At 41.9% G+C, this 26,292-nt stretch overlaps 1 protein-coding gene across 2 annotated transcripts; it reads right to left on the bottom strand.

The window, feature by feature from the left end:
- Positions 1–1,343: 1,343 nt before the first annotated feature.
- On the bottom strand, positions 1,344–24,714 carry CFAP53 (cilia and flagella associated protein 53). Of its 2 annotated transcripts, none has more exons than XM_067545646.1 (8): positions 24,485–24,714; positions 23,471–23,700; positions 18,075–18,248; positions 10,839–11,142; positions 6,132–6,350; positions 5,175–5,391; positions 4,541–4,643; positions 1,344–1,930 (listed from the first exon to the last, which is right to left on the bottom strand). In XM_067545646.1, the coding sequence occupies exons 1-8, from the start codon at positions 24,551–24,553 to the stop codon at positions 1,702–1,704; spliced, it is 1,545 nt and encodes a 514-aa protein (XP_067401747.1). In that variant the 5' UTR covers positions 24,554–24,714; the 3' UTR covers positions 1,344–1,701. The 2 variants fall into 2 exon arrangements, with proteins under 2 accessions (XP_067401747.1, XP_067401746.1); XM_067545645.1 differs by having other exon boundaries at positions 23,471–23,718.
- Positions 24,715–26,292: the final 1,578 nt, after the last annotated feature.

The raw sequence follows: 26,292 nt of genomic DNA on the forward strand, positions 1-26,292 counted from the left end.
CTTCATTCAACAATTTCCTAACTACAAAGAGGAGAATAAAACAGTTGCCAAACAGGGGTGACCTGAGGATTAGTGAGGTAATGATGTCTTTAAGGAGCTATGGAGACTATATCAGCCTAACCCATAGATGCAGCTCACACCAACGGAAGGGGTTTTTCTGTCAGTGTAGGACCATCTCCCTGAGCAACCATAGCTAGGTGGATGGAAGCATTTTTCCATCGACATACTTGCGTCAATCAGGGGCCGGCCTACCTATGGCTGTCAGCCACCCAAGAACAAACCCACCCAACTTTTTGGATCTCCACTTGGGTGGCTAGCCCCAGATGCCACAATGTTCACATTGCTTAGCATGCTAGCTTGAGCAGAGCTAGCATGTGTCTGTCAACCTGGGCTGGGAGGCATGCCCCCAGCTGCAGTGCAGACATACCCTTAGAAGTCTGCTATTCGGGATGAGACTAAGCCAGTCTGTGGTGATACCCTCTCTCAGCTCTTCTCTAGTGGTCCAGTGGTTTCCACAGAAGCTAAGCATTTACATTCAAAACAAGAGAAAGTTTCTAGCCCTTTCTAGCCCCAAAAATTCTAAATGTAACCCAGTACTGCAGAAACAACAGTTCTCGCCATCCGAATGGAAGTCTCTGGACACAGTAGAACTGCTGTAGCTTCTCTACATGGAGCAGTGGAAGGGTAGGCTGCAAAGGGTAACTTCATATGGAGGAGGGACTTAAGCGGCTACCCTATAGATCCACAGGTCTTATTTTCACCAGTAGGGAATGCACAGGGAACCCAGCTGCTCCTACAGCTATTAAGGATGATAGCAGTCATGGTTACAAAGCTATTCCACACCATCCTTCCTGGTTGTGGGGGTAGACATCTCTATCAGCCATTTTCCCCAGGCTGTGTGTGAAAGGAGAAAGGCAGCACTTCATTCTAAAACAGGTGTTAACTGCACCAGTCATCTCAATGGGATTTTACCTGTGAAGACTGTAATACTTAACTAGATCGCTCTTTTGGTTGATTCTACTAAAACAAGTACCAACTTGTGGGCTGTGAATGAATTTTGAGCAGAATGCTACTACTTTTTCCCCCTCCAATCTGAACCCTGGTTAGGAGCCCAACTTTTCATCCATCTCCTTCCAGCCAAATAGGTCTTCCTTCTCTGTTTTCAGACTCTGTTTTGGGGGGGAGAAGGATGGCAGAAGGGAGGACAAAGCATATAAGATAAATCTTTTCTATCTTTCCTGCCCAAGTTCTGCCCTTCTCATTGATTTAATCTTTCATCAGCAATGAATGGCTCAAGAACTCACTGGGTCTGCTTTTGTGATGCAAAAATTTTCATAGCCCATTTAAAGTTTCTTGAAATTCTTCTACAAATATATCTTTCTGCAGATTTTGAGGAGCGCTTGCATGCAGTTCACTTCATAGCTGTTGTTCATGCACAGTGTTGTTTTATTTAAAATGTAAATATTTCAGAATCTAAACAAAGGAAAAGTTATTGTTTCAAAGATAATACAAATGGGAAAAAATAACCCTTTGAAAGGATTCTAATTCTTATATTTACTCTTTAAAATAATTTGCATACAAAAACAGGGAAAGTGGAACCAGATATATTAATTGGTATGAAAAGTAAAAATTCTTATAGACTGTTTTAAATACAGTCTAAAGTGAGCTGAAGTGTGTTGTATACATCACAATAAGCAAATACTATACTTGCAGATTAGACATTAGTTTTCTTCTCAAGGGATGGATTTCTGCAAGCTTCATATAGGGTCTTGATAGAATGTCTTTCATCTTTTCTTGGTAAACTCTCTCTGCTGCTAGTCCTGATTCATATTCTCGCTGCTTCTCTTCTTCCTCAGCAATACGGGCCTGCTGCTGATAGGTAATTTGAGCCTGCAGCTGCTCCCGGTATTCCTTTGCCTCCTGCATTTGTCTGCAAATGACATGACAAATGTCTCATTTAGAAGATAAAGATAGAAAATTAACAGCTCAGATTTCTTGAAGTATCAATCTGATGTAAAAATACTGCTTAAAACTCCTATTTGTTATCATTAACTACTATTCTACTAAATTACTAAATTTTAATAAACTGTTAACTGTTTGGGGCACAAATTGTCTTTACTGGCTGATAAATCACAGAATACAATGTCAGTGCTTAACAAGCAATGTTCAATGAATAAACAATCATTTATCAAATGACAAGTTTTGTGCTTTTCTCCCACAAAATCTGCATAACTTTTTATCTGTCTGTTATTGTGATGATGAGATAACAGAATTATACAGAATATACTTGAATGTTAGGTCTAAGTCTTTATCGGGCTATGGTTAACTCCTGTAACACCCCATGTGACATGCTGTACCCGTGTACACCCTTACAGTGTGATCCGTATATCATTCATGTTCACCCTTACAGTGTAACTGTGTATTATCTGATGCAAAGTATGCATGTAAGGTGTTTTTGGAACGCTCATTACATACTGAACATTATTGTTATGGTAGCATGTTTCCTGCAATGTACATATATGAAACTCTGCTGTGTGATATCCCCAAATATGTGTCTCACATTGAATAGATGCAGACAAACACAAAGCTGTGTTTCCACACCCCACAGAGGAATGCATATAGGAACAATGGACTGGCCTAAGCACCTGGGAGCACTTTGACTCAAGCAGGAGAAATCATGCCCATTGCCGGACAGGGTCAACCACCTGACCCCAGGGGGGCGTTGGAGAAACTTGTTAAAAGCTGAGGCGTCTTAGTCTCTTGGCTCTCCTCTGGAATCCATCTTCTAAGCAACACCAAAGACTGAGAATTACCCACGGGGGGGCGGCTGGTTGCAAGAGGCATCGCAACTAGCCTGTGTGGTAAACTGAATACAGACTGACATATTAGTCTTAGGTTAAGATGCGAGTTATCTTTTAGTTAATTGTGATTAACCCCTTGACTTATTAATAATCTGACTTAGATTCACTTAAAATCTTGCTGTAGTCAATAAACTTATTTGTTTGCATTATCTAGAACAGTGCATGTGAATTGAGTGTGTGCAGAGACCTCACTTAGAGTGACAGAGCTGGTGCATATCAATTTCTGTGATAAATTGACGGACAAGTGTAAATGAGCTTGTAGGGTGCAGTGTGCAGCACTGAATCCTGCAAGACGGCAGTTCCCGGGGTTGCTTCTGTGACTGGGAGTGTTTGCTGGGAGACTATCCCATGAATGGCTGGCCGGAGCGCTCCTTCATTAGGTGAGGGATGCAGGATGCTGGGTGTGGGCCAACCCAGGAGTGAGTGGTTCACACAGCAAAACGGGGTAAGTTGGGGCCCAAGAGTGAAGAATTGGGGTGACACAGCTACACGCCAGTCCAGATTGCAGGGGGGTACGTCACACCCCAATATCCAATTTTCCCTCTCTCTCTTTTTTTTTTTTTAAGATAACTATATTATTGTACTTCCAACTAAGAAGATGGCCAGAGATTCCTGCCATGGTCTTATGCTAACATTACTCTGAGAAATGGCTTGGGAGAAGAAAGTGTGTTCTACTGCGAGACCTACACATTACCTTTGCCATCCTCTGGACTGCGGTTTGAACAGCCCACCTACCTATCTCAGGTATTTCTAAAGCACCTGTCACTATGGTACAAAATCAGTGAGTTAATGAGGTGCTGTGTGAGCCATGTGGCAACACTCTGCTTCCTGACACTGAGTGTCATCTTTGGCAAGCACTTCTTCCTCCATAAAGTGTGACTGCCACCATACTCAAGAGATAGCCTGAGAACTTTTCTGTTAACAATAAAGTTGTTGCCAAAACATCATGGAATGAAACAGATATTGGCTCTGGAAGGTTTACTCAATTACTTTCTCCAAATAAGCATCACAGTGAGCAATAGCATGAAAAAGGAATCAAGTGGGTAAAACATTATCAATAATAAAATGAAACTGTAAAGGAAGGCCAGTGTACATGATATCCAGAAGAGGTGTAGTTCAGGTAGTACTAAGTCCCAGTATTCTTTCCTCAGGCAATGATAAGCTAGTGAGAATTTGTTCTGATGGTGTGATCTTGTGTTTCAATGGCTGAATGCAACTGTCACTCAATATTCTTCAAGGATGGACAGAGTTTTGGAATAAGATAGAACATTCCAACTCTCATGCATACGTATGGATTAATTTCTCTAAAAAGTCAGCTAGTTTTATAACTCTTAATAACTTTTATTAACAGAAGTTAAAGAATACACCTCTTAAATCACAATGTATGGATATGTACTTGCTAAAAACAACCAGTAATCCCAAAACAATTCACTTGGTGGAATACAACTATGTATAAGGAAGATCAGGTTTGGGTGGTTGTGCAAGGCCAGTTTCAGTATAACATGGCTACTATTGAATAGTCAATAGCAAACTGGCTACATAATACTGCACCTGCAGAGAACATTTGTGCAAAATAAAGCTCATTGCTATTACATTACTACTTCAAAGAATTATTCAATCTTGAAGAGTTCAAGACTCTACTTTATTGCAAACTTACTTACAGCATAAGGAGAAAATACCTTAAATATTTTTCTTCTTCTATACAATTGAGCTCTTTAATGGCTTCAGCTAATAGTTCCTTGTCCTGAGCAAGTTCTTCCTGCTGCTTTGCATTCCTCTCCACTGCAAAAGGAAAAATAAATGCACTGCTAACCTTGGAAGGATGTCAACTTAATCCCAAATAGCTAATTCTAAAAGGCTGCCTTGCTGCTTCTGGAACGGCACAAAAGCAACAGGAGTGATGTTGTTGGCATTTTTCCACCCACATCAGTCACTAAGAAGATTGGATTTCACATATACAATTTCAGAATGTTCTGAAATAAGGGCCTGCTCCTACAATCCTTATTTGATTAGTCTTTGTTTCATTCATGTCAATTGGATAACTAGCATGAATAAGGACGCAGGATTGGGGCTCTAATGCAATAGCATTGTCGTATCTGCTGTAATAGTGTCCATGCAATATGTGCCCCCAATTCCTTTGTGTGCCCCCTAATGCCCCATACCTGGGTCCCCATTCTTCCCCCACATGCACATGGGACCAAATTCTGCTTTCAGGGAAAGTGTGTGCCACCTCAATTGACTATGACAAGACTTGCATTCACTTAACCAAGGGCAGTACTTGGTCAACAGACTAATTGTGCTGAAATTTCTTACACTTCTCCTCAATCTGTAGTCGTCTTGTATCCAGGACATCTTTCATTAGCCGTTTCCTAGCTTCTTTTTCCAATCTCATTTGCTCAGCCTTCTTGGCCCAAGACTTCTCCATCTCTTCCTCCAGCAGCTTGTCCATTTCTTTCTCCCGACGCTTCTCCTCTTCCAATTGTTGAGCCAGATATTCCCGGTACATCTGCTGCTCCTTGAACAGCACTTGCTACAAAATGTGGACAGTATATAGACTTTCAATAAACTGGTTCAAAAAGGCATTTCAAAAGGCATTTTATTCATGGAAAGTGCCTGGCGGTGGATTGGAAAAAAAACTGGGGGCATATCTATTCTCCATCTGATAGCAAGCCTCCCAGCCTGGGTCCACAGACTTGCGCTAGTGCTCTAAAAATAGCTGTGTAGACATTGTGGCTCAGGCTCGAGCTCAGGTTCTCAAGCCACCCCTATATGATTAAAGCCCAAGCACCCAGCCCAAGGCACACTGTCTACACAGCTGTTTTTAGAATACTAGTGTGAACCCCACCAGCATAAGTCAATGAGCCAGTGCTGGGGGCTTGCTCCAGATGCAGCATAAACATGCCCTTGGCATCTTTCCTAAACTCTGCCACATCTCATTGTCACTTAATCACTTTGTGCTGCAGTTTACTCATCAAACATGCCTTTTGGAAAAGCTTTGAGAACCTTGGATGAAGAGTACTGTCATCCTGATTCTACTCTCATTGGTGCCAGTTTTACACTGGTCCTTCCACTGAGTCCAAAAGGAGTTATGCTGGATTTACACTGATGTGAGAAGAGAATCACGCCCTATCACTGAAAAGAATCATTACTAGAGAGTTGTGCACTTCATAGCATTCTCACACCTATGTAACTCCACTGAGGTCAATGGAATTAGTCCAGATCAGACATTGTCCCACAATTTGAAAAAGATCAAATGCCCTTTGCTCTTACTTTTTTTTGCTTTTTCCCCTCTGTGTCGTCCTGGGATTCATGGAAAAGTCGTTCTAGGATCTTCATGTCTAGAGCAAGTTCCTCTTGTTTTTCTCGAGTAAGACGCTTCATCTTTGCTCGAGCTGAGTTGATCAACATGTCCCTGTATTCCTTCTGTTTCTGTAATTTCTCCATCTGAACTCGCTCATCTTCTAGTTTAAACAGCTGCTTTTCTTCTTCCTGAAATAATAAAAGAAGAGTAGCCAACTTTCAAGATCACTGTATAACTTCAAAAAAAAAAAAAGATGGCAGGGATTGATTTAATTGGAACATAAGAGAGGGAAGATAAATATTGAATATTTTGCTTGCTGATGTTAGGGGATTTCAGATTTACTACTGTTATCTAGTACAGTTGTTAGAGCATGAACATTTTAGTACATTCTTCATTAGAATTCAAGATTTTCTTTTTAATTATCATGTATGTTTCATTGCCAAATTACTGGAGAAACTGGTGCTCTTTAAATACTTGTGATGGGCAATGATTCATATGTTGTTGCAAATCAAAAGTAGCAAGAATTCATTATTTGTATCCAAAGACTTTCAAATTTTCACACAAAGAATGTTGTATAGTAAATATTAACTATAGTCATTTATAATAATGGAGCCAACTTCTGCTTCCTGTTACACCAGTGTAAATTCAGACTACTGTAGATCTTCAGAATTATGAACACCAGAGTACCTAATTTGGAACTGTAAGTACGGATCAAGCAGCAGCAGAGACAAAAAAAATAGCAAATACAGTACAGTACTGTGTTAAACGTAAACTACTAAAAAATTAAGGGGAAAGTTTAAAAAAAAGCTTTGATAAGGTGTAAGGAAACTCTTTCTGTGCTTGTTTCATTTAAATTAAGATGGTAAAAAGCAGCATTTTTCTTTTGCATAGTAAAGTTTCCAAGTTATGTTATGTAACGGTTCAGTTGTAAACTTTTGAAAAAAACAACCATAAGGTTTTGTTCAGAGTTATGAACATTTCAGAGTTACGAACAACCTCCATTCCCGAGGTGCTCGTAACTCTGAAGTTCTACTGTATCTCCACTCGGGACAGGAATAATTCCAGTGGAGTTGCACAGAATGTGTAATGGCATAGCTACATATCCATTTGCACATATAGTTACCAATTTTTCATGTGCAAATGCCAGTTTTGCATGTTCATTTTCTATCCAAAGCTAAACCACACCATTTTATATTTGACAGAGTAAAAGTGGAGACAGTAAAGCTCTGGGATTTAAGGAGAGAGATAATGAAACATGTAGGACTGTAATCTGACACATATGTGTTCAGGATTATTTAACCAAACCCATTTCTGAGAAATCAGAGTAACAAAGTCATAGGCTAAGTGACAATTCCTGTACATACCAATATAAAAGAATTTATAAGCCCAGCTGCATCCAAAGACTGTAACACAGTTTGCATCCACAATTAACATGCTTTGTAACCATGTTCAGAATCAATGCCAAAACTGTCTTGGTGGTCAGCTATAACATGGTTTTAAGTAAAATAAATAAATAAATAAATAAATAAATAAAAGTTATTCCTAATGTAAATAAAGGCTCTAAACTGTGTAAGCAGAACTGTTACAATTGGTCCTCTCAATTTTCCCCATGTAGAAGAATAAGCTCCATTTTTACTAAAATAACTGGATACAATCTGGGACATAAACTGTGCACTGAACCTGCAATCCTGTTTCAAAATTACTGATGGCATTTTAAGCTCCCCAGGGTAGGGATGGAGTCTTTTTATCTGAACTGGGCAGAGCCCAGCATACTTTTGAACACTGTAAAAATAATACAAATTTCAGAAGTCACTATATCTGAGTCACTCCACATATGATCAAGAATATGTTGAACAGTAAAGGAGAGAAGAATGATAGAGAAGAATGGCAAGTTATTAGGGGAGGAGGAAATTTATACAGGTATTGGCCAAATTCTGACTTCAGTGGAATTGTATGAATATGAGGGTGGAATTTGAGGCAGTGTGTTTATTCTATTTATGTTTGTATAATTGTGGTACTGAAACCCAGTAAATATGTTAAAAAACTGACAGTCTTATAGCAAGTGAAGACTGAAGTGGAATGGCAGAGCTCTGCAGGAAAACTTGTGTGCGCTTGTCTGACTCCAGCCCAGAATAGTACGATCACTACCACCTTCAGGTACACATCTATCTTTAAAATAGGGGCGATGGGAAAAAGGAAGATAATATGGATAAATAATAAGGACTAATACAACAGTGCCTAGTGATATCTGGTTAGCTCAGCTTTTGGGTGCCCAACCTGAGACATCTTAAAGAGGCCTTAGCATCTCTCAAATGAGGCCCCTTTAAGATGTCTCAGGTTGGCCACCCAGAAACAATCACTCGTCTCTTTTGAAAATGTTGGTCTATGTGGGTATGTTCATGTTTGCAATACCATCTTCAGAGGATGCTGCAGAGAAAAAACCCCACAAGCATTATATGTCACCACTCAGTGGAAAGAGCAGCTGAGCCCTCAGCTTCAGAGAGCAATAAGTCAAATTCCAAAAAGATTTCACAGGGAACCACTGTCAGACATCAGAAAAATCAAGAATTAATGACAGATTCATAGTTTATGCATCATAAAACCAGAAGGGACCATGGCGATCATCAGCATATGATGGATATAGAGGATGTCAGAGAAATCATTTGAAAAGTGACAACAAAGGAATAAAGATCCAGGGTGGGACAGGGGATGAGGAATGAATTAGGAAATACATCTCTAGTAACAACTGTAAAATTTGCCAACACATGATGGGGATGCTAAAAGCCAGGATTATTTACCCCATTCTCCAAGATTCCTTAACAGCAGCAAACAAATTATCTGTGTAGACATTTATCACAGACTCATCCCTGTAGCATATGAGTGCCTGAGCCCAAAACATAAATGTTTGTTACATTTGTGCAACATCAGCCAAAGCCATACCAGTCATCCCACTGACTGATGTCCCAGCTGCCAACACCAAGTAAGTGTGCTAATGTACAACGCCTTTTGTTTAGGGGAATCCTCCACAAAGCAGATGCAGGTTGCAGATAGATTAGTTTGCCAGCAACCGTCTCTCAGACCTCTAAAGACTAGACTGTATTTGCTACACAGAATACACAACGCTGTACTACCAAAACAATCCTATGAAACAGAGCAGAGCTGTACAATAGTAACAATGCTGGAGCAGCTACTACACAGGGTATTTAACCTCCCTGCTCTCAGTTGACTTCTCCAGCTAGAAGCAGTCTGATGTTTATGAATGGCAAAAAACTGAGCAGTAGCAGCTGTGATAAAGGACTGATCTGCATCCATGTTGGATACTGTCTGCAATGCGCTGCATCCACTGTACAATGGTGTGGCATCAGCACAAAACTCTCACAGTGTTCATCCTCTGGAAGATATGGACATAGTTTTAACAGGATTGAATGTGGAAGCTCCAGAAGGGCTGAAGCATATTTTCTGCAAAACATAACTCTGTACTATGCATATGTTAAACCATGTTAAACAGAACAGCACTTAGCAACCATTTTCTAAGAGCTACAAGTAGCGCTCTTTGGTGCTGTAAGATGGACAGGGTGAAAGACTGCAAAGATAAAATTCTTTTTCTCCCTAAATAATCCATTTCCATTGCAATGCTAGTAGAAACCAGTTTAGTATTTATCAATGCTGCCAATGTGTTTCTGAACATTAGAAGTGTTTAATACAAGAAGCAAAATTTTCTTTAAAGCAATAATATACTATAATATTATTGTGTATAGAGAAAACAGGTTTCAAATAATTTATGCTAGGTCTTCACATCAAATGTTAATAAAACAAGGATACAAAGACATACTTTGCTGTCCATTGTCTGTGCTTAATCCAAATAAAACCTCTCATCAGTAGTAGCTGCAGACACAGCATTGAAATATTTGTAACGTTGCCATCTGCCACATCTTCTTTCACAGAGAAAGGGATTATGCCACATTTTCAATGACTGGCAGGGCAGGTTGCAAAGCCTATCTGTTTTAATAAATATTTTTTTCCTGAAGGAGCAGCTGAAAAAGAAGTGATTTTAGTCTGGCTGGTTGTGCCCTGAAAGTCACCCTGGAGCAAACAGAAGTTTTCATATGTATGGTTTTAAATGACTGAAATGGTACACGGACTGTTTACTGTTATATGGCAGAGATTTTCAAACAGACCAAACAGTTTGGATGCTTAATTCCCATTATTTAAGTGCCATTTGTGATTTATAATACACACCTCATATTATCGTGTGCTCAATATTATTTATATTATAGCAGTGCTTTAGGCCATACCCAAGTTCACCGTGCCAGATGCTACAGAAATATAGGCTATTTTCAAAGCAACCTGATGGAGCTGGATGTCCAATTTCCATTTTCTCTTTGAAAATCACAGCTATATACTAGTATACAGTCCCTTTGCCAAAGCGAGGCTCTGAGCATTTCAGTCACACATAAGAATGTTCTATTCACTCCAGGGTCAATTTTCAACCACTCCCAGCCCAGTCAGATTAAAATCATTTATCCTTTGGCCTGTTCCTTCAGAAAAATTTTATTAACACAGGTGAGCTTTGTAGCCTGCCTTGAAAGTCAGCAGAAGATGCAAGTAAGGTGCACGCTAATAATGCAAGGTAAACCTTTAATTATGACCCTGCATTGAGAATGATATCAAATTACCAGTAATCGAGCCTCTTCTTCTTTCAGTCGCTTTGCCTCCTCTTTTTGAGCATCCAGTGCTGCTATCTGGGCATTAAGCACATTCAGCATTTCTTGATTCTGTTCGGATTTTTTCTGGGAGTTCTCTGTCCCTCGTTTTTCCTTGGCCAATCGGTCCTTTTCCCAAAGCTCTGCAAATATCTGTTCCTCTCTCTTCTCTTGCTTCTTCAATTCTTCCTTAAGGGCCAGTTGAGGCAGTCGGTCTGAACACACCTCCTTCTGATGTCTCTGACTCCACTGTAAACGAACCTCCTCACACTGTTCTCTGAACAGGTATATAAAGACAAAAATGTCAAAAGATAATAGGCAAGCTAGTCTGGTGACTTTTGATGGAGACAGAGAAAAAAAAGTGGATATTTCAAGAGCCCTTCTGCTTCCATTTTTATAAGTGAACTCTTATTAATATTAACATACGCTGTCAACCTAAATTTAATGTGAACTATATGCAAGCATTTTAATTCACTCTACAAACAGGTTGTGCAGTTTCATTGTTCACCATCAACATAAAATGAAAACAAAAAGGAAGGTAACAGATAACGGTGAATATTTATCAGCATGAAGAATTATCATCCCCAAGAGCTTGCAGCCATGTATTAACTAAAATATCCCACATTATTTAATGCTCATAGAAAACGATCTTCAACAGATTATTGCAGTGCTTACTTAGGAATTAATTATGATCATCAATATAGATAGATCATTTGCTGTATTTCAGGAACTACTGTAGGACAACTAACTGGTAGTTATTTGTATAATGTGCAATAATTATTATTTTATACAATGACCATTTAGTTTAATAATTTTATATAGCAAAAATTATTAAATATTCATCAAACAACTGTCTTGTAGTATTGCAATTGTCAGGATAAGATATTTAATTGTCCTAACTGCAATAATGGAACAAATACCATTACTTAGAATTTTTTCTCACCTAAAAAGATTAAATTAAAATTTTGTTTGTCAGCCCTGAGGACCTGTCTATAATGAAACATTGCCCCTTCTGAACCTATTGTCTGCTAAGCACCAACAGTGTGCATGGTGCTGTATAAGATACAAAGAAAAACAGTTTCTGCTCTTAGGAGGCTACAGTCGAATAAACAGAACCGTACAAGTCAGACACAAAATGCACCAAGCACCTCAAAAGATGATTATGCCTTAGGCTTTACTCCTGCAACAGGATTCACATACACAAACCCTTACTCTCACCCTAATTCTCATCAACTTCAGTGGAACTCTGCATGCACATCCCTCTCTATCCCTATCAAGGGAGGATAGGAGTTAGAGCCACAAACTACAGCAAGAAGCTCTTTAGCTGAAGCTGTAGGCTCTCATGCTTTTAGCTCTGGAAGTCTTGGGTTCAATCCCTTGTGTGTCAGCCAAAATGACTGCTGTCACACAAGAAACTGATCATACATACTTCTGAGGATCACTGCCTCAGAAGTATAAAACTGATTTATATTGTAGGTTTTTTTCCTTAACTGTACTGGTTGGTGGTAACATTTTTAATTACAGGGGTAGTACTCATGGGGTTGATGAGAGAAGTGAGTTTTAAAGAAGGATCTATCTATATGAACAGAAGGTGGAACACGTGGTGCACAGGGATAGGAACTGAAGTGTCAGATGCAGGAGGCAGTATGGAAGAAGGCATGAAGGTGAGGGTAGGAAAACAATCTGAAAGGATTGGTGAGGCATCTAGGCTATTAGGGAGAACTGATAGCCTCTCATCTAAGCCAATAGAATTGGGAATCTTCTGTATGCACTCTAGGCATTTCAGAAGCTACAAGTAACCATGTTCTTGATATTACTTATGATAAATTAAATGCATAGACAATTGAGGCCTTGCAGTACCATGAATTCCAGGAACTGAGTAGCATAACATCTTGCAGTTTAAGAGCTTGGACAGGATCGAACAAATAAAACTTTTAGACATTGCACACCTGGCTGCCCACATTGATGTTGCTTTGTGCTGGCATTTCATATTAGTAGCAGTGCTCAGTACCTTTCCAACCTGTTGGATGTTTTGGTTAACATGCCTTACAACAACATTTTAGTTCCGGTGCTTTTTTTCACAAGTCATTTTTTTGCTTTGCATATAGCTCAGCATGGCTTGTGGGTCAACTGAAAGGAGACTGAACAAGATGCAAATTCTATGATTATGCAGAAGTTCTGAGTGTTGCATAGAGAAGTATCTGCTGATACATCACTTTCTAGGAATTACACTTTTGATTGTGGGCAACATTTGAGTAGCTGGTATAATATCCAGTTCTGTGAACTAGAATCACATCTCCTTTTCAATGGAAAATATTGGGTTTTAGACATTTAAATTGTGACTTAAAAAGGAACACACAGTTGCCATAGAAACATACAGAAGAACCAAACTATTTATTTCATATCCTGATTTTTTTTTAAAAATAAATGTCCACAGATGCCTTGGATTGTGTTTAGTTATCTCTGGCAAGCCAATTGATGTCCCTACCTTAATACAGCTAACATGCCATCATCTGCTATTATCACATCTAGGGAGACAGCATGATGCTGGGGATAGGACTTTGGACACTACTCTGACCTAAGTTTATTTCCTCCTCTGTAATAAAGAGGATAATAATAGTTCCCTTTTTCATATGCTGTCCTGAGGATTAGTTCAGTCCTATAAAATGCTCTGAAGATATGAAATTCATGGTAAGTGCTAAGAATTATAATTTGACTCACTGGGATGTTGCTGCATGTATGAAGCATCAAACAAATATAAAATGCTGTTTCCAGTTCTCTTGCATTTTAGTTATAGTTAACAACCTGCATTTTAACTTTTGGGTAGAATTTAGTGACTAGACATTAAAACAATCAGTGTTTATGAGAAAATGTACCGTTTCCATAGTATTCCAAAGGAAATGTATAGTTCTTGAGATCTAAAAGATATTACCCTAACGAAAACTATACTCCCTCAATACAAAGGGTTTAAAGCAGTGAAGGGATTAAAAATTTATTATTCTGCTTCATGCAACCTGATTTTAGTAGTTTCATGCAACCTGAATTTAGTAGAATTCTCAAGGGGAAAAAGGAGTTAAATAAAAGTTTGATATAGTTGGAATTTTAATATAAAATAACTCTATAATTGCTTGATTCCATCAAAATAATTACTTCAAAGCAGCTTTTACAGTAACCTATGAACATCTGCTCCCACAGATGGCTGTTTTACCTCTTCACTTTCCTGTCCTAAGCCTCTTAACATTAAAATTGCAGACTGTATATAGCAATTTCCAGAAGACAGAGCCAAATTTACTTCCCTCAGAGTGATTTATCCATTTAATGGATCTGAGACAAAATTGCTATGATAACAGCTTTCCCTCTGAGATGCTTGTGGTGTTATCACAAGAAAGAGGGAATAGTATCTTTTAATGAAAATTATGGCATTGTAATTTTCTCTAAAATATATCAATAAGGAAAGTTCTCTATGACTGAAACTGATAGGCTAGTGGGGTGGGGAAGATGGAATGACACAAAAAATAAAGGTGCCTGTGATTTATTTTAAATAGTTATAAGACCACATTTTAACAAATAACCAGACCCAACGCAGCAGAGATTAGCACCACCCTTTAAGTAACAAGAATCTTCCAAAGCTAGATGGAGGGTGATGTTACACTGTTGGCCAGTTCTTCAAAATGTTTCCCTCTTTCTACAAAAGTCACCTCCATCTTTCCCAGGTTTAACTTCAGCAAGATGTCCTTCATTCAAGTTCCAATCTTATTTAGGCATCAGGATAGCTAGGATATAACGATCCCAAAGATAGATGTGATAGAAATAGAACCTGTTGTCCACATTATTGATCGCTCACATTTGAGTCCATAACTTCTCACCATCAGCCCCTGTGGTTTTGTAAACGAGGTGGGATAGAAGATGGTGCTTTGCAGAACTGCACCTGTGAGAATTATTATGGCTGAGGTACAACTGGCTACTACAAGCTTCTGAGAGTAGCCCAAGTAAAAGAACAGGAGTCTATCTCTACCCTGGCCATTGCACTGGCTCCCCAGAGAATCCAAGATTAAACTCAAGGCTGTGTTCTTCCTCTCCAAAGCTTTCAAATATCTGAGCCCAAAATATCTCAAGAATAACCTCTCTCCCATGACCCAAGCCCCACTTCAACCAACAAGATAATCTGAAACGATGGAAATGTTGCTTGTGAGTACAAGGGACAAAGCTTTAACTCATAGTGATAGAATACCATAGATTAGAGTCACATCAGCCCTTGGAGTCTTCAGGAGGAAGAGACCCTTTCTCCCCATATACCATGACACTAACCACCTCCACTCACTGGGGAAAAGAAAGGGTAAAGAAAAAGAATTAAAAAATACTAAGCAAATGCATGAAGCTGGAAGACAGAAGGAAGACACCTCTTTTAGGAAGGAGATCAAAAGACAATTCAATTTGTTGACACTTTGTGCTGGCTATATTACATTTTTTAAGGCACTCAAATAAAATTGACAGTTGAGAGAGATGGGAATTTACTGCTGAGCTGTACTTCCTTGTGCCAGCATAGCCAGTGCAAAGGGTTACATGCAGTCAGGGGAGGATGGTTCCATGTGCAAAAGGTCCTCCCCCAAAGAATATACGCCCCCCCCCCCAGGAGATATAGCACATAGGGCACGATGGGAGAAGGAGGGAACTGGCCAGAGTGTTCTTATGTTCCAGTGAGTCTGTATCCCTATAATGATCCATAGAGGCCACTGCAACAGAGATGCAAATTAGGACAGCCCTGGTAGGCTGCTCTAGTTTGTACTGGGAGCCACACTGGCCCCAGGTTCACCAAAAACAAGGAGGAGGCTAGATGCTTTTCTTAGTGCTAATACAAGGATTAATTGACAGAAAACTTGACAATGTTGATGTGCAGAGGCCACTTCCTACCATGCTGACCAATACCCTCCTTCCCCTCAGTTGAAGTTCGGGCAAGAAGGAACTGAGAGGGATGGGGGCCAGTGGTGCCCTATATATGGGCGCATATGTGCGCCATTGCAAAGGGCACTAGAGCCGGCCCTATGGGTACCATTAGGGGAAAAATTTCCAGCACTGATGCATGTGGTGCATATACACGTCATTGGGAATGGACATGAGCAAGCACTCAAAGAAGAACAGAAGAGGTACCAAGAGTGGGATGGGAGGGAGAGAGAGGTAATGTTGAAGTCCTATGAAAGGCTGTGTCTGAGAGAGAAACATCACAAGAGCAGATGCAGGGAAATGATAAATTGCCCGTCCTACTGCCTCAGGTGCTATCAGGATCCTCTCCATCACATTACAACTTCGTAGGTTACACTTGCCTTTTTGGTATTTTATACATAAGCTCAGTAAATTCTGAGCAACAGTTCAAATGTGCTAACACAATACGGTCACTGCAAACCATGAATTGACTAATGAAAATGCTTATACAGCACTGCAAGAGCTGTGGTACAGTCAGAAAAATGCCCAAAGCCCATGTTCCAGGATAAACTATTTTTGAATAAATCATTATTTGTGTTTAGAAATGTTTGTTATTGAATAAAAAGTCATTTTTTCACTTAACTATTTTGTCTTTCAAAGTGAAAAGGGATGATTTGGGGGATGACTGTCTTCTCTGATCACACACTGCAAAGACATGCCGTAATTGATTCAATCATCGCTCATAGACAAAGCTTATTCTTTTAATTCAGCTTTGATAGCATTTTATATTCCATTGTTCAAAAACTAGTCCAATTCCAATTGTCTTAGCTTTATGTTACTAACTCCAATGCTAGATGAATGGCAACTTTGTAAACCTAATTTCCAAAGGCCTTCCAAAAACTCTGCATCCACTCTTCTGACACACACAATTTGAACAGTTCAGCATGCAATTGCTTAACTGGTGTGTGAATATGGTTGCATGTGCAAATTACTGAGGCAGTCAGGAAATGTGATCTTGGAACAAGTTTAAGATCAAAGTGAGTTTTAACAGCTTGAATTAGGAGCAGAAGGAGAGGATGTATATAGTGTAAGTTGCAAGGGCCACATTTTTGAGTCAGCATCTAAATTTGCATCTGCATATGTTGCATGAGCACCTATCCCAGCCCAAAAGACCCTTATCTGAGACAGTAAAAGGACATTTGTTTGTGTGAATCGGGTACTTGGTGTTTAAACAGAGGGCATCATGCTCAAGCATTCCACCTTTCATTTTCCTCTCCAGCGTCTATATGTTGGAGAGTAGGAGCTAAAGATTCCCCAACATTGGAAGCTTGAGGGGGGTCTTTCAGAAAGATTATAATTAAACTACATTTGACTTATTTCCATCTCTTTCCCAGAAAACTAAAGATTTCAAATAACTGAGCTAGTTAGATGTATTGTGCCAACGCTTCAGGAGTGATGAGCATCTATAACATCCACTGACTCAAAGGAAGGTGCAGGGCTCAGCACCCATGAAGATTTGACCCAGAATGTCAGATTGCTCCGTATGAGAAGGAAAAAAGTTAGATACTTAGCTCAAAATTGCCAGTTATGTCACTTCTAAAAAGTTATGCAATAAATTTAAACGCTTCTTTTTTGGGTAGTTTGAAAGCGTTCTCATTGAAACTCATGAAAAAATATGTTCAACTGAGCTCTACAAACCTGTTTTTAGGCCACATCCTCTTCAGGGCATCTCAATGCTATGTGTACCAAACTAAAATACAACTTTACACTCAAATGAGGAACTACAAAAGTGCCTGATTTTGCAGCATAAAGCACTGAGACATTTGAAATGATTTTCGGTCTTTACATATGGAAGAAACTTTCATTGTTTCTGAGTGTTTGAATTAAGAGGTGGTCAAAGTACAGCTCAATGTGGCCTGCTGCCAAGTTCGATTTTTAAAAAATGTGTAGCTTACACACAATACAGAGTATTGTTTGCTAGGACTTATCTTGATCTGGACCAGCATTGCAAGCTTGGACCGCTTGTCATCACAAGCTGCACCTCTTTATTGAAAGTGAAAGGGACTACAACCTGCGCCACTGTTTCAAGTTAGATGAGGTCCTTCAGGTAAGTAGCGAGTGTGGCCATCAACTGGAAAAAGTTTAGACACCTCTGCCATAAATCATGTTAAACTTAAATACATCACTATTTAGTTATATTTATCTTTCCCTCTTTAATTTACAGTCTCTATTCCTGTCAAATTATTTACTTATCACTTTCAGTTAGAGAAGTTTTTTTCCCTGAGTTACCTGAACTGTTGCTCTCGCTTTTCAGCAACCAATTTTTGCCTTTCTTCCTCTCTCTTCTCTCTCAGCACTTTTGCTCGCTCTCTCATTTTTGCTTGTCTTTCCAGCATAGTTTCTTCCATTGACTCCATCTCAGTGAAATAGCTATTTTCTTCTGCTTCCAGAAGTGCCCGAAGCCTGAAAAGGAGAAAATATTTTAACAAAAGCTAAACAATCCTGTCTGTCTGATGCTGCAGCTTTAGTATATTTACTATGAGATTATCAGATCGAAACTGTTTTAAATGAATCTTGTCTAACAGAATCTATGCTCAGAAGTGTGTGTGTTTGTGTATGTGTGTGAGGGGAATCTATTATGCACAATCCATGAGAGACAAGTAGCTGCCTGAATGATTATTTTCTCATTTGATGACATGTCAGGTTAGCAGACTGACAAAAGGGCCCACTCAAGCACTGGTGTAAAATGTAGTTACACCATCAAACTTCTGATATCACCTGAGAATGGACCTCTGTGCATCTCTGCCAGGACTTTTGCTCTAAAAGATAAAGCAATTAAACTACACTGGCACTTTCAAAAAAAAAAAAAAGAAAAAAAAAGTCAGGACATTGTTCAGAGATGAAATCCTTCATTTGTCGAGGCAATGAGGCTTGGAATTTAATTTATTTTTAAACATTACAGTATGTGAAAAGGACATGGTCAAATATGACAGTTAGACCAAAATATGACATATTTCAGAAGTGCTGTAATTCACTCTGGAATCACTGGATCTTAGAGATGTGGGGAGCAAGTCTACTGCCTTCTTGTGGAACCCATCAATAGCAAAAACCAATGCTAAAGTAGACAAAAGACAAAATTGGAGCTCACGTTCTCATTGTGAAAAGTGAAAGACACATACAGCCCAAAGGAGTCATTCTCTAATGGGGTCCCTTTCAGGGCTAGCATCACAAACGCTAGCACTGGGGTCAGCTCAAAGTGCTGCACATCTATATCGAGGGAAGTTCAGTGGCCAGGAGGGATATCCTCTTCCAGTGGGCTGTAGAACACAAAGCACACATCATCTTGCTTCAGGAAACATATTCTTTCACTGATTCTTGACTTGTGTCATTGTGTCTCACCTGCAATACAAGCAATATGAGATGCCATTCTATATCAGGCAGCAGCTCCAGTCTAATCATCAGGTCCAAATGATGTCACTGAATGGCAGGTTATAAAAGTGAAGGACCTGATTCTTATCCATGTCTACAAACCTCCATCTGCCAACTGGCCAACTTCTGTGTTATCCATCTTCTCATCCATCTGTTGTCTACTGTGATGCTTTTAACTCACATCAGTCCCACTGGGGATACATCAATGGTTAATCTGCAGCTTTTATATGATCCTAAACTGCCACTCACTTTTCATAGCAAAGAGTGGACCTCAGATTCTTTCCTGACCTCACACTTTTTTTTTAAAAAACAGCTGATCGGTACTCTCTGGTAGCCATAGAGCATAAAATGCTTGATATGTTTCCTTGATCCTAGCATCAGCCTGATCACAACAGGCACACAAATTCCAACTATAATTTGGAACCCTCAATGGAATACCAGAAAGCAAAGTGGGATCTGTTTCAATCTGAGTTCAAGCTCTATCAGTCCTTACCCATATATCAGATATTTGGAATAACATCAGTGCAGTCTCCCAAGTTAATGTGATAAAGTTCTGGCTGATGTAAAGAAATATATACCCCAATCCACTCCTCCAGGATTCTGTCAACAATTCATTCCTGGATGGTCATCTGATGCAATCAGACTACACCAGGAATTTAAATCCACTAAGAATGAATGTGACAAATGTAGAGACCTTCTTTGTCTTCTCGCTCCTGATCTAAATATAATTCACAATGAGTTTGTCTCTCACTTTGGGTCAATCAGCAAAAACTGTCTGCTTCGAAGTCTGAATTATTGTACTGAGAATTGCAGTATTTCAAAAGCCTGGTGCACAGTAGAGGTCATAGCTATTCCCAAAACAGAAAAACCACTGACAGATCCAGAGAACTATTGACCGAATTCTCTGCTGTGTGTTACCTAAAAGATGATGAAGAGACTAATCCCGATGAGATTAATGAGGTAGTCAATCTTCTGCTGCCTCATTTTCAGGCTACATTCAGGAGGGGACGATGCACCCAAGATCAGGTTCTTTGGCTGACTTGTGATATAGAAAATGCATGTGAGTCTGGAGAGAAAGTGTCCCTATTGATATCACAACAGCCTGTGGCACCGTGTGGCATGTCAGGCTGACTGCCAAGCTGCTGCAAGTTATTTTTTGTAGACTGATGGTGCGATTCACCTGAGAAATGATTCACAGCTGAAACTTCCTTCTGTAAGTTGGGGAGAAAAATCAGTCACATAAATGTCCCCATAATGGCCTTCAACAGGAGTCAGTTTTGCCTCCCATTTTGTCCAATATATACACATCCAAGCTCCCTGAAACACAAGCTGAGAAGTATGTGAATGCTGAGGACATCTGTATTGCTGACACTGGAAATTACTTCCACAGAATCAAAGGGAATCTTAGCCAAAGTGGATATTCTGACAACTTACTTCCAGCAATGGAGACTAATCCTCAGTGAAAACAAGACAGTGGCAACTACTTTCATCTAAAAAACAATCATTTTGCCAATTGACCTATCTCAATCCGTGTCCAAGGATGACTACTGATTTTCCATCCAGTTGTCACATACTTGGGAGTAAAACTTAACCATAGCCTAACATACTAGTCTGTAGGAAGGCGCTGTGGCCTTCCTCAGAGCCTGGGCCTGAGGAAGGGTCATGACACCCCTGCTGGGCAGAACAGGGCCCTACAGGCCAAACTGCCCCGAAACAGAGGGGTGGAACCAAGGCAGGGAGGGGAACTATAAAAGGCAGGCCTAGCAGCTCAGTAAGGGGAAAGCTGCTGCCGGATGTGGATGTGTCTTCCCGGAGGCTGCAGCCTAGGTTTGACCCAGGCCCAGCGGCTGTTTGGAGCCACTGCCCCACCAAGTGGGGCTTCCAAAGCTTGTCTGGACTGCCGAGCCCTAGTGATTGGGTAGGGCCGTCAGGCCCTAGTACCTGGGATGAGCCACCTGGGACAACTGGATGGGAAATACCCCCTGAGGCTGGCCCTGACCTGGAGGAGCTACCTGATGCCGGGGACCCCCTGGAGCTGAGTGAACCTGGTGGACTGGAGAAACCCCTGGAACCTTGTTACCTGGAGGAGCTGCCCTCTGCTGACAAGTCAGAGGAGTTTCCAGACCTGCCGCCGGTCAATGGTGAGAGACTTGTGGGACTGCCGCTTGCCTTCTACCCCAGTGACCCAGAGGGAGATTGCTACCTACAGTTACCTGGATACAGGGTGGGAGGAAGTGGCCCAGGAACAGCCAACTAGCAAGTGGCTGAGTCGGGGCTAAATGCCCGTCAGTGTGTTACGGTTGGATCCCTGCTGACTCAGTGGCAAACAGCTTTGCCACTGATAAGGCCCTGGGCTGGGATGCAATGGAGTTGGGTGGGCCTACATCCCTCCCCACTCCCCTTCCCTAGCCATGCCGGGAGTGCTTGACACCCTCTGAGTTTGGGAGACAGAGGATACCAAGCTCTACCTGCCCTGCCTGCAAGGCTGGGGGCTCCAGACTATTTTACTAGCCCCGCCTGTGGGAAGGCTGGAGGCTATTGATTGCCCAATCAGCCCTGCCTGGCTTGTGGGCCAGGGACTGTAAACTGCTTGCCTGAGGGCCAGGGGCACCAGACTGCTGTACTAGCCCCGCCTGTGGGAAGGCCGGGTGCTATGGACTGCTTGCCTGCCCCGCCTGCCTAGGGAACGGGGGGCACCAGACTGCTTGCTAGCCCACCTGTTGGAAGGTCGGGACTACAGACCCCGTATCAGCCCTGCCCTACGGGAGGGCCGGAGGGCTACAGACTACAAAGGAAGTCCACCCCGCTGGGGGACAGGGCTAAAGACTTGTAACTGGCACCATTTATTCCTCTAAAGGAAGGCGCTGTGGCCTTCCTCAGAGCCTGGGCCCGAGGAAGGGTTGCGACGCCCCAGCCGGATCATGCCACCGGCTTACACAGTCCCACTTGGAATACCTGCAAATGAAGATTTCTTCCTGTACCACCTTTATATGAAAACTATCAGTAGTCTCCTGAGGAGCAGACCATTCAGTCCTTCATTCAACTGCATTGGCCTTTGTGCTTGCTCCAACTGAATGCTACTTTGCAGTTTGGGGGCACAGGTGGTTTAATGGCCTTCTTACACCCATGAAGGTGCCACATGCCAGAAAACACATCCTATGGAAATAAAGAGAGCTGACATGAAGACTTCATTTCCCTACTGTTTGGACTCTTATAAGGGCTGGAGCTAAGAAACAAAACACAGATCCCATAAGTGCAAACAGAGTACCACATCTGTCACTTTTTAGAACCACAGACTGAACTCATTTTTGTTTGTGTTGCCTGCTTTAACCTGTAAATAGCTCTCTTTTCCTTTTTCTAGTTAATAAACCTTTCGTTAATTATAGGACTGGCTACAGGCATTGTCTTTGGTGCGAGACTTACCCCAGATCAATTTGTACCTTAAGTGACTGGTCTCTTGGGACTGGAAGCAACCTGAATATTTTGTAATTTTTGGTGTAAGTGACCATTTATCACTAAATCCAGTTTGCCTGATTGGCAAGATAGACAGTGTTCTTGGACGCTTCAGTCTGTGACTGCTTGGTAAGACTGTTGCAGTGATCCAGGAGTTCACATTTGTTACTGGGTTGGTGAAATCTAATTATAGAACACATTACCAGTTTGGGGTGTCTGCCCTGCTTTTGACAGTCTGCCCTGAGGTTGGCAGTCATGGTTGTGAACCACTCCACACAGCATGACAGCCCTGTAACTGGAAGTTTTAATAATTGTGTTGATGCATGAGCCAGAATGCAGTTCACTCTCCCTTAGCCCTAGAGAGTCAATACAGCTAACTGGAGTGAAGAGTGCTAAAAATTATTTTTATCATTGAATTCAGCAGATATGACCCAACACACTGATTTAGAGTGTTACCATTTCTGTCTCTAGGGTTTGGCCCAATAACTCTACCGTCTTCTATTTAACTGGCAGATAAATTAGTTCTCTTTTAGTTCAAGCAGTCATGCTTTTGCCCTGGGGTCACCAATGAAAACAGCATTGCCATATACATGGCCACAGTTCATTACACACAGAGATCTGTAGAGTGATTTTGTTTTGGCAGTCACCATATAGAACATACTTTAGAGTTTAAGTTACTAAGGCACATGTTTCTTTAGTTCCCATCAATATTATTTTAAATCAGTTTTGCTTCCTTTTAAGCATGGGAATGAGAAGAATTTTAAATCCATTTATCAGTTAGCTTCAGCTTTTTGATTTGTTACCTCTCTCTCCTGTCCTCAGTTCCTGCCAGGTACTCCTGCATTGTCTCATCAACCTTCTTCTGTACAATACTGTGAAGCCTTCTGCGTTCATTGTGATTCTCCCAGTGAATGACCTGGAGACCTTTGTGGTGAACCTTTGTGAAATCCAGGTATTCAAGACGTTCTTTTTCTTTCCGTCTGCATTCCAAGACGAAACATTCAGACTTATCGCATTTAGGAAACTTGGCCCTCTGTAAAAGAAAACACGTCTTCAACAATGGAAACACAAGACCAATGTCTCTCGTTTAATTTATCATCATCTCAAGTAGGTAACAACCAATCATGGAATAAATATTAAGAGGAATCCAAATTTATATTAAATGTAAAATTCAAAAATGACACTTTTCAGTAAGTGCACGCCACCATTCTAGAAAGGACTAAATAGCTCAAGGGGTAGGCAATAGGATTAGGACCCATTCACCTCTGGGCCCCTGATTTAGTTTTTTCCGGTAGTGGTAATAGACCACTGTTTACTGTGCTGACTAATACTGACTCTCTGCTTATTTGTACTCTACTTTACTTTTCTGTCTGTATCCATTCGTGTCACTCGCTATGTACTTAGACTGTCAGCTCCTTGGAGCTGGGACCTTCTTTTATCCATGTGTGGAGGGAGCCTGGTCCATGACCAAGGCTCCTAGTCGGTACATTAATACAGACTAATAATGATACCGATAATAAGCAGCAGTTGCTCTCCTCTGGCAGCAGGGTTGTGGCCCGTCGCCCGCAGCACAGTAAGCGCGGGAGAGCCCGGCGGGCACCCCTGGTACTTCAGCCCAGGGTGCAGAGTCCCACTGCCCTTCACCGGAATACAGGGGGCCGGGCTGTCCCTGCCCCACACCGATCTGGCCAGGCGGCGTTGCCATGTTCCCGGCTCCGCAGCCCTCCGCTTCGCGCTACTCTCCGCCGGCTTCCGCGGCGCCTGCGCCCGCTCCCGCCCCTGAGCCCTCTCTCTGCGCCGCAGCCCCAGGGTCTCACCAGCGCCACCGAGTGCGGCGTGGGGCCCGTCACCTCCCGGGGTCGCCGGCTCCACTGGCCCAGCATCATTCCCCCGGCAGCCGCTGGCTGGAGCCGCGGGGAGACGAGCCTCCACCGGCCCTTCCGGGACGCGCTACCCGTTGCTACGGCAACCGGCGAAGGAGAACAGCGGAAATGACCTCAGGAGAGCGCGCTCTGTAAGCGGACCGGGAGGACTGGTCGACTCGTCAGCAAGTGCGTATGGCGCATGCGCACGAACGGAAGGGGCGAAGGATAGGTAGATAGGGCGGCGGGGAAGAGACGCAAATGAAGCAGTGCGCATGTGCATATCGCGCCTTCTGATGACGTGATGGCATTCGTGGCTGGGCGCGCCTCGGGAGCGTGGCGTCCGCACTTCGCCGTTGTCAAGGGAGGGGATGGGGGGGACGCAACCTCTGTCTGAGCACTAGGGCCTTCTCCACCACCGGTAGCCTCCATAGGCCAGCGTGCCAAGGGCTCTGCTGCTCCTCGCACAGTCTGCCTCGCCCCTTTCTACGGGGCCGCTGAGAACAGGACAGGGCCGTGCCTCACCTGCCTCCCTCCCTCCACACAGCACGTCCCCGGCGCAGGGCCCTGCCCCCCAACCAGCCAACACAGCACTCCCTCAGCACGGCCCTGCCCCTGCAACCAGCCAACATAGCACCTCCCAGCACAGGACTCTGCCCCCTCCCGCAGCAAACACAGCGCACACAAACCCCACCAAGCCCAGGGCCCTGTTCCTTGAGCCTGCTGTTCTCCCACCAGCGCACACAGCACTGCCCCTGAACACAGGGCCCTGATACCTCACACAGCACCGCCCCCCTGAGCACAGGGCCCTGCCCCCACCAGCCACCGCACGACCACCACTACCATTGGGATAACTCAGTCCAGGTTGGCGTTACCATCATACTCCCGGCAGCTCGCACTGCCACAATAGATGGGACCGGAGCACAGCGTCCTGCTACTACCATGAGCTCGCAGATCACGTGGTCCCATGGCACATAGGGCTCCACCACTGCTCAACTCACTATGAATATGTAGGTTTATGTGACTTGCCTACAGTTATACAGTGAGTCAGTAGTAGAGTTGGGAACAGAACTTCGATGTCCTCTGGAATAGGTTTTACAAGGAATGTAATTTTTAAAATGCTGTGGCTATTATACATACATTTTTAGAGCTACCATCTAGGTGCATTTTACTGTTATAAAATGCTTAGAATATATCATTCTTAATTTAGGTCCTGTTTCTCTGTAGATAATTTTAATCTCAGCTCTTGTGTCATTTTCATGCTTAAACCAAGGTCTTATGTACAGCACAATTCTTGTTGACTATTTTCAGTTCAATTAAACTCCTTCTGTGATGCGTTAGTGACATCTGGTGGCCATTTGGTTCATTATGATTGTGCAGTCATTGGAAATGCACTGGATGATACCGTATAAGAGGCAGTATCATGGCACAGGATTGTAGAAATTACAAGATTAACAATAAAAACCTATTTACTCTCCCATTGCAAGGGCAGGATATAGTGTCCCTAATAGAGAATGTCTCAGATATTAAACTGATATACTGCACTTCATCTTAGCTGAAGAGAGGCAAACATTTACTTCACTGAAATGCTTCCAGGTGCAGGGCCAGAAAGACAGGAAGAACTGCAGAGTCTCAATGCGCAGATGAGACTATGGTATAGTGAGAAGGGTTTGGGGTTTATTATGTTGATAAATTGTTTAGTCAATTGTTGGACCACACTTTCATTTGTAATGAAATATACTCAAGAGACCAAATAACTGTCA

This window comes from Emydura macquarii, unplaced genomic scaffold, assembly GCF_026122565.2.
Source record: "Emydura macquarii macquarii isolate MOO-44397 ecotype Brisbane River unplaced genomic scaffold, CSIRO-AGI_Emac_v2 contig_1045, whole genome shotgun sequence".
In the NCBI taxonomy this organism is placed as follows: Eukaryota; Metazoa; Chordata; order Testudines; family Chelidae; genus Emydura; species Emydura macquarii.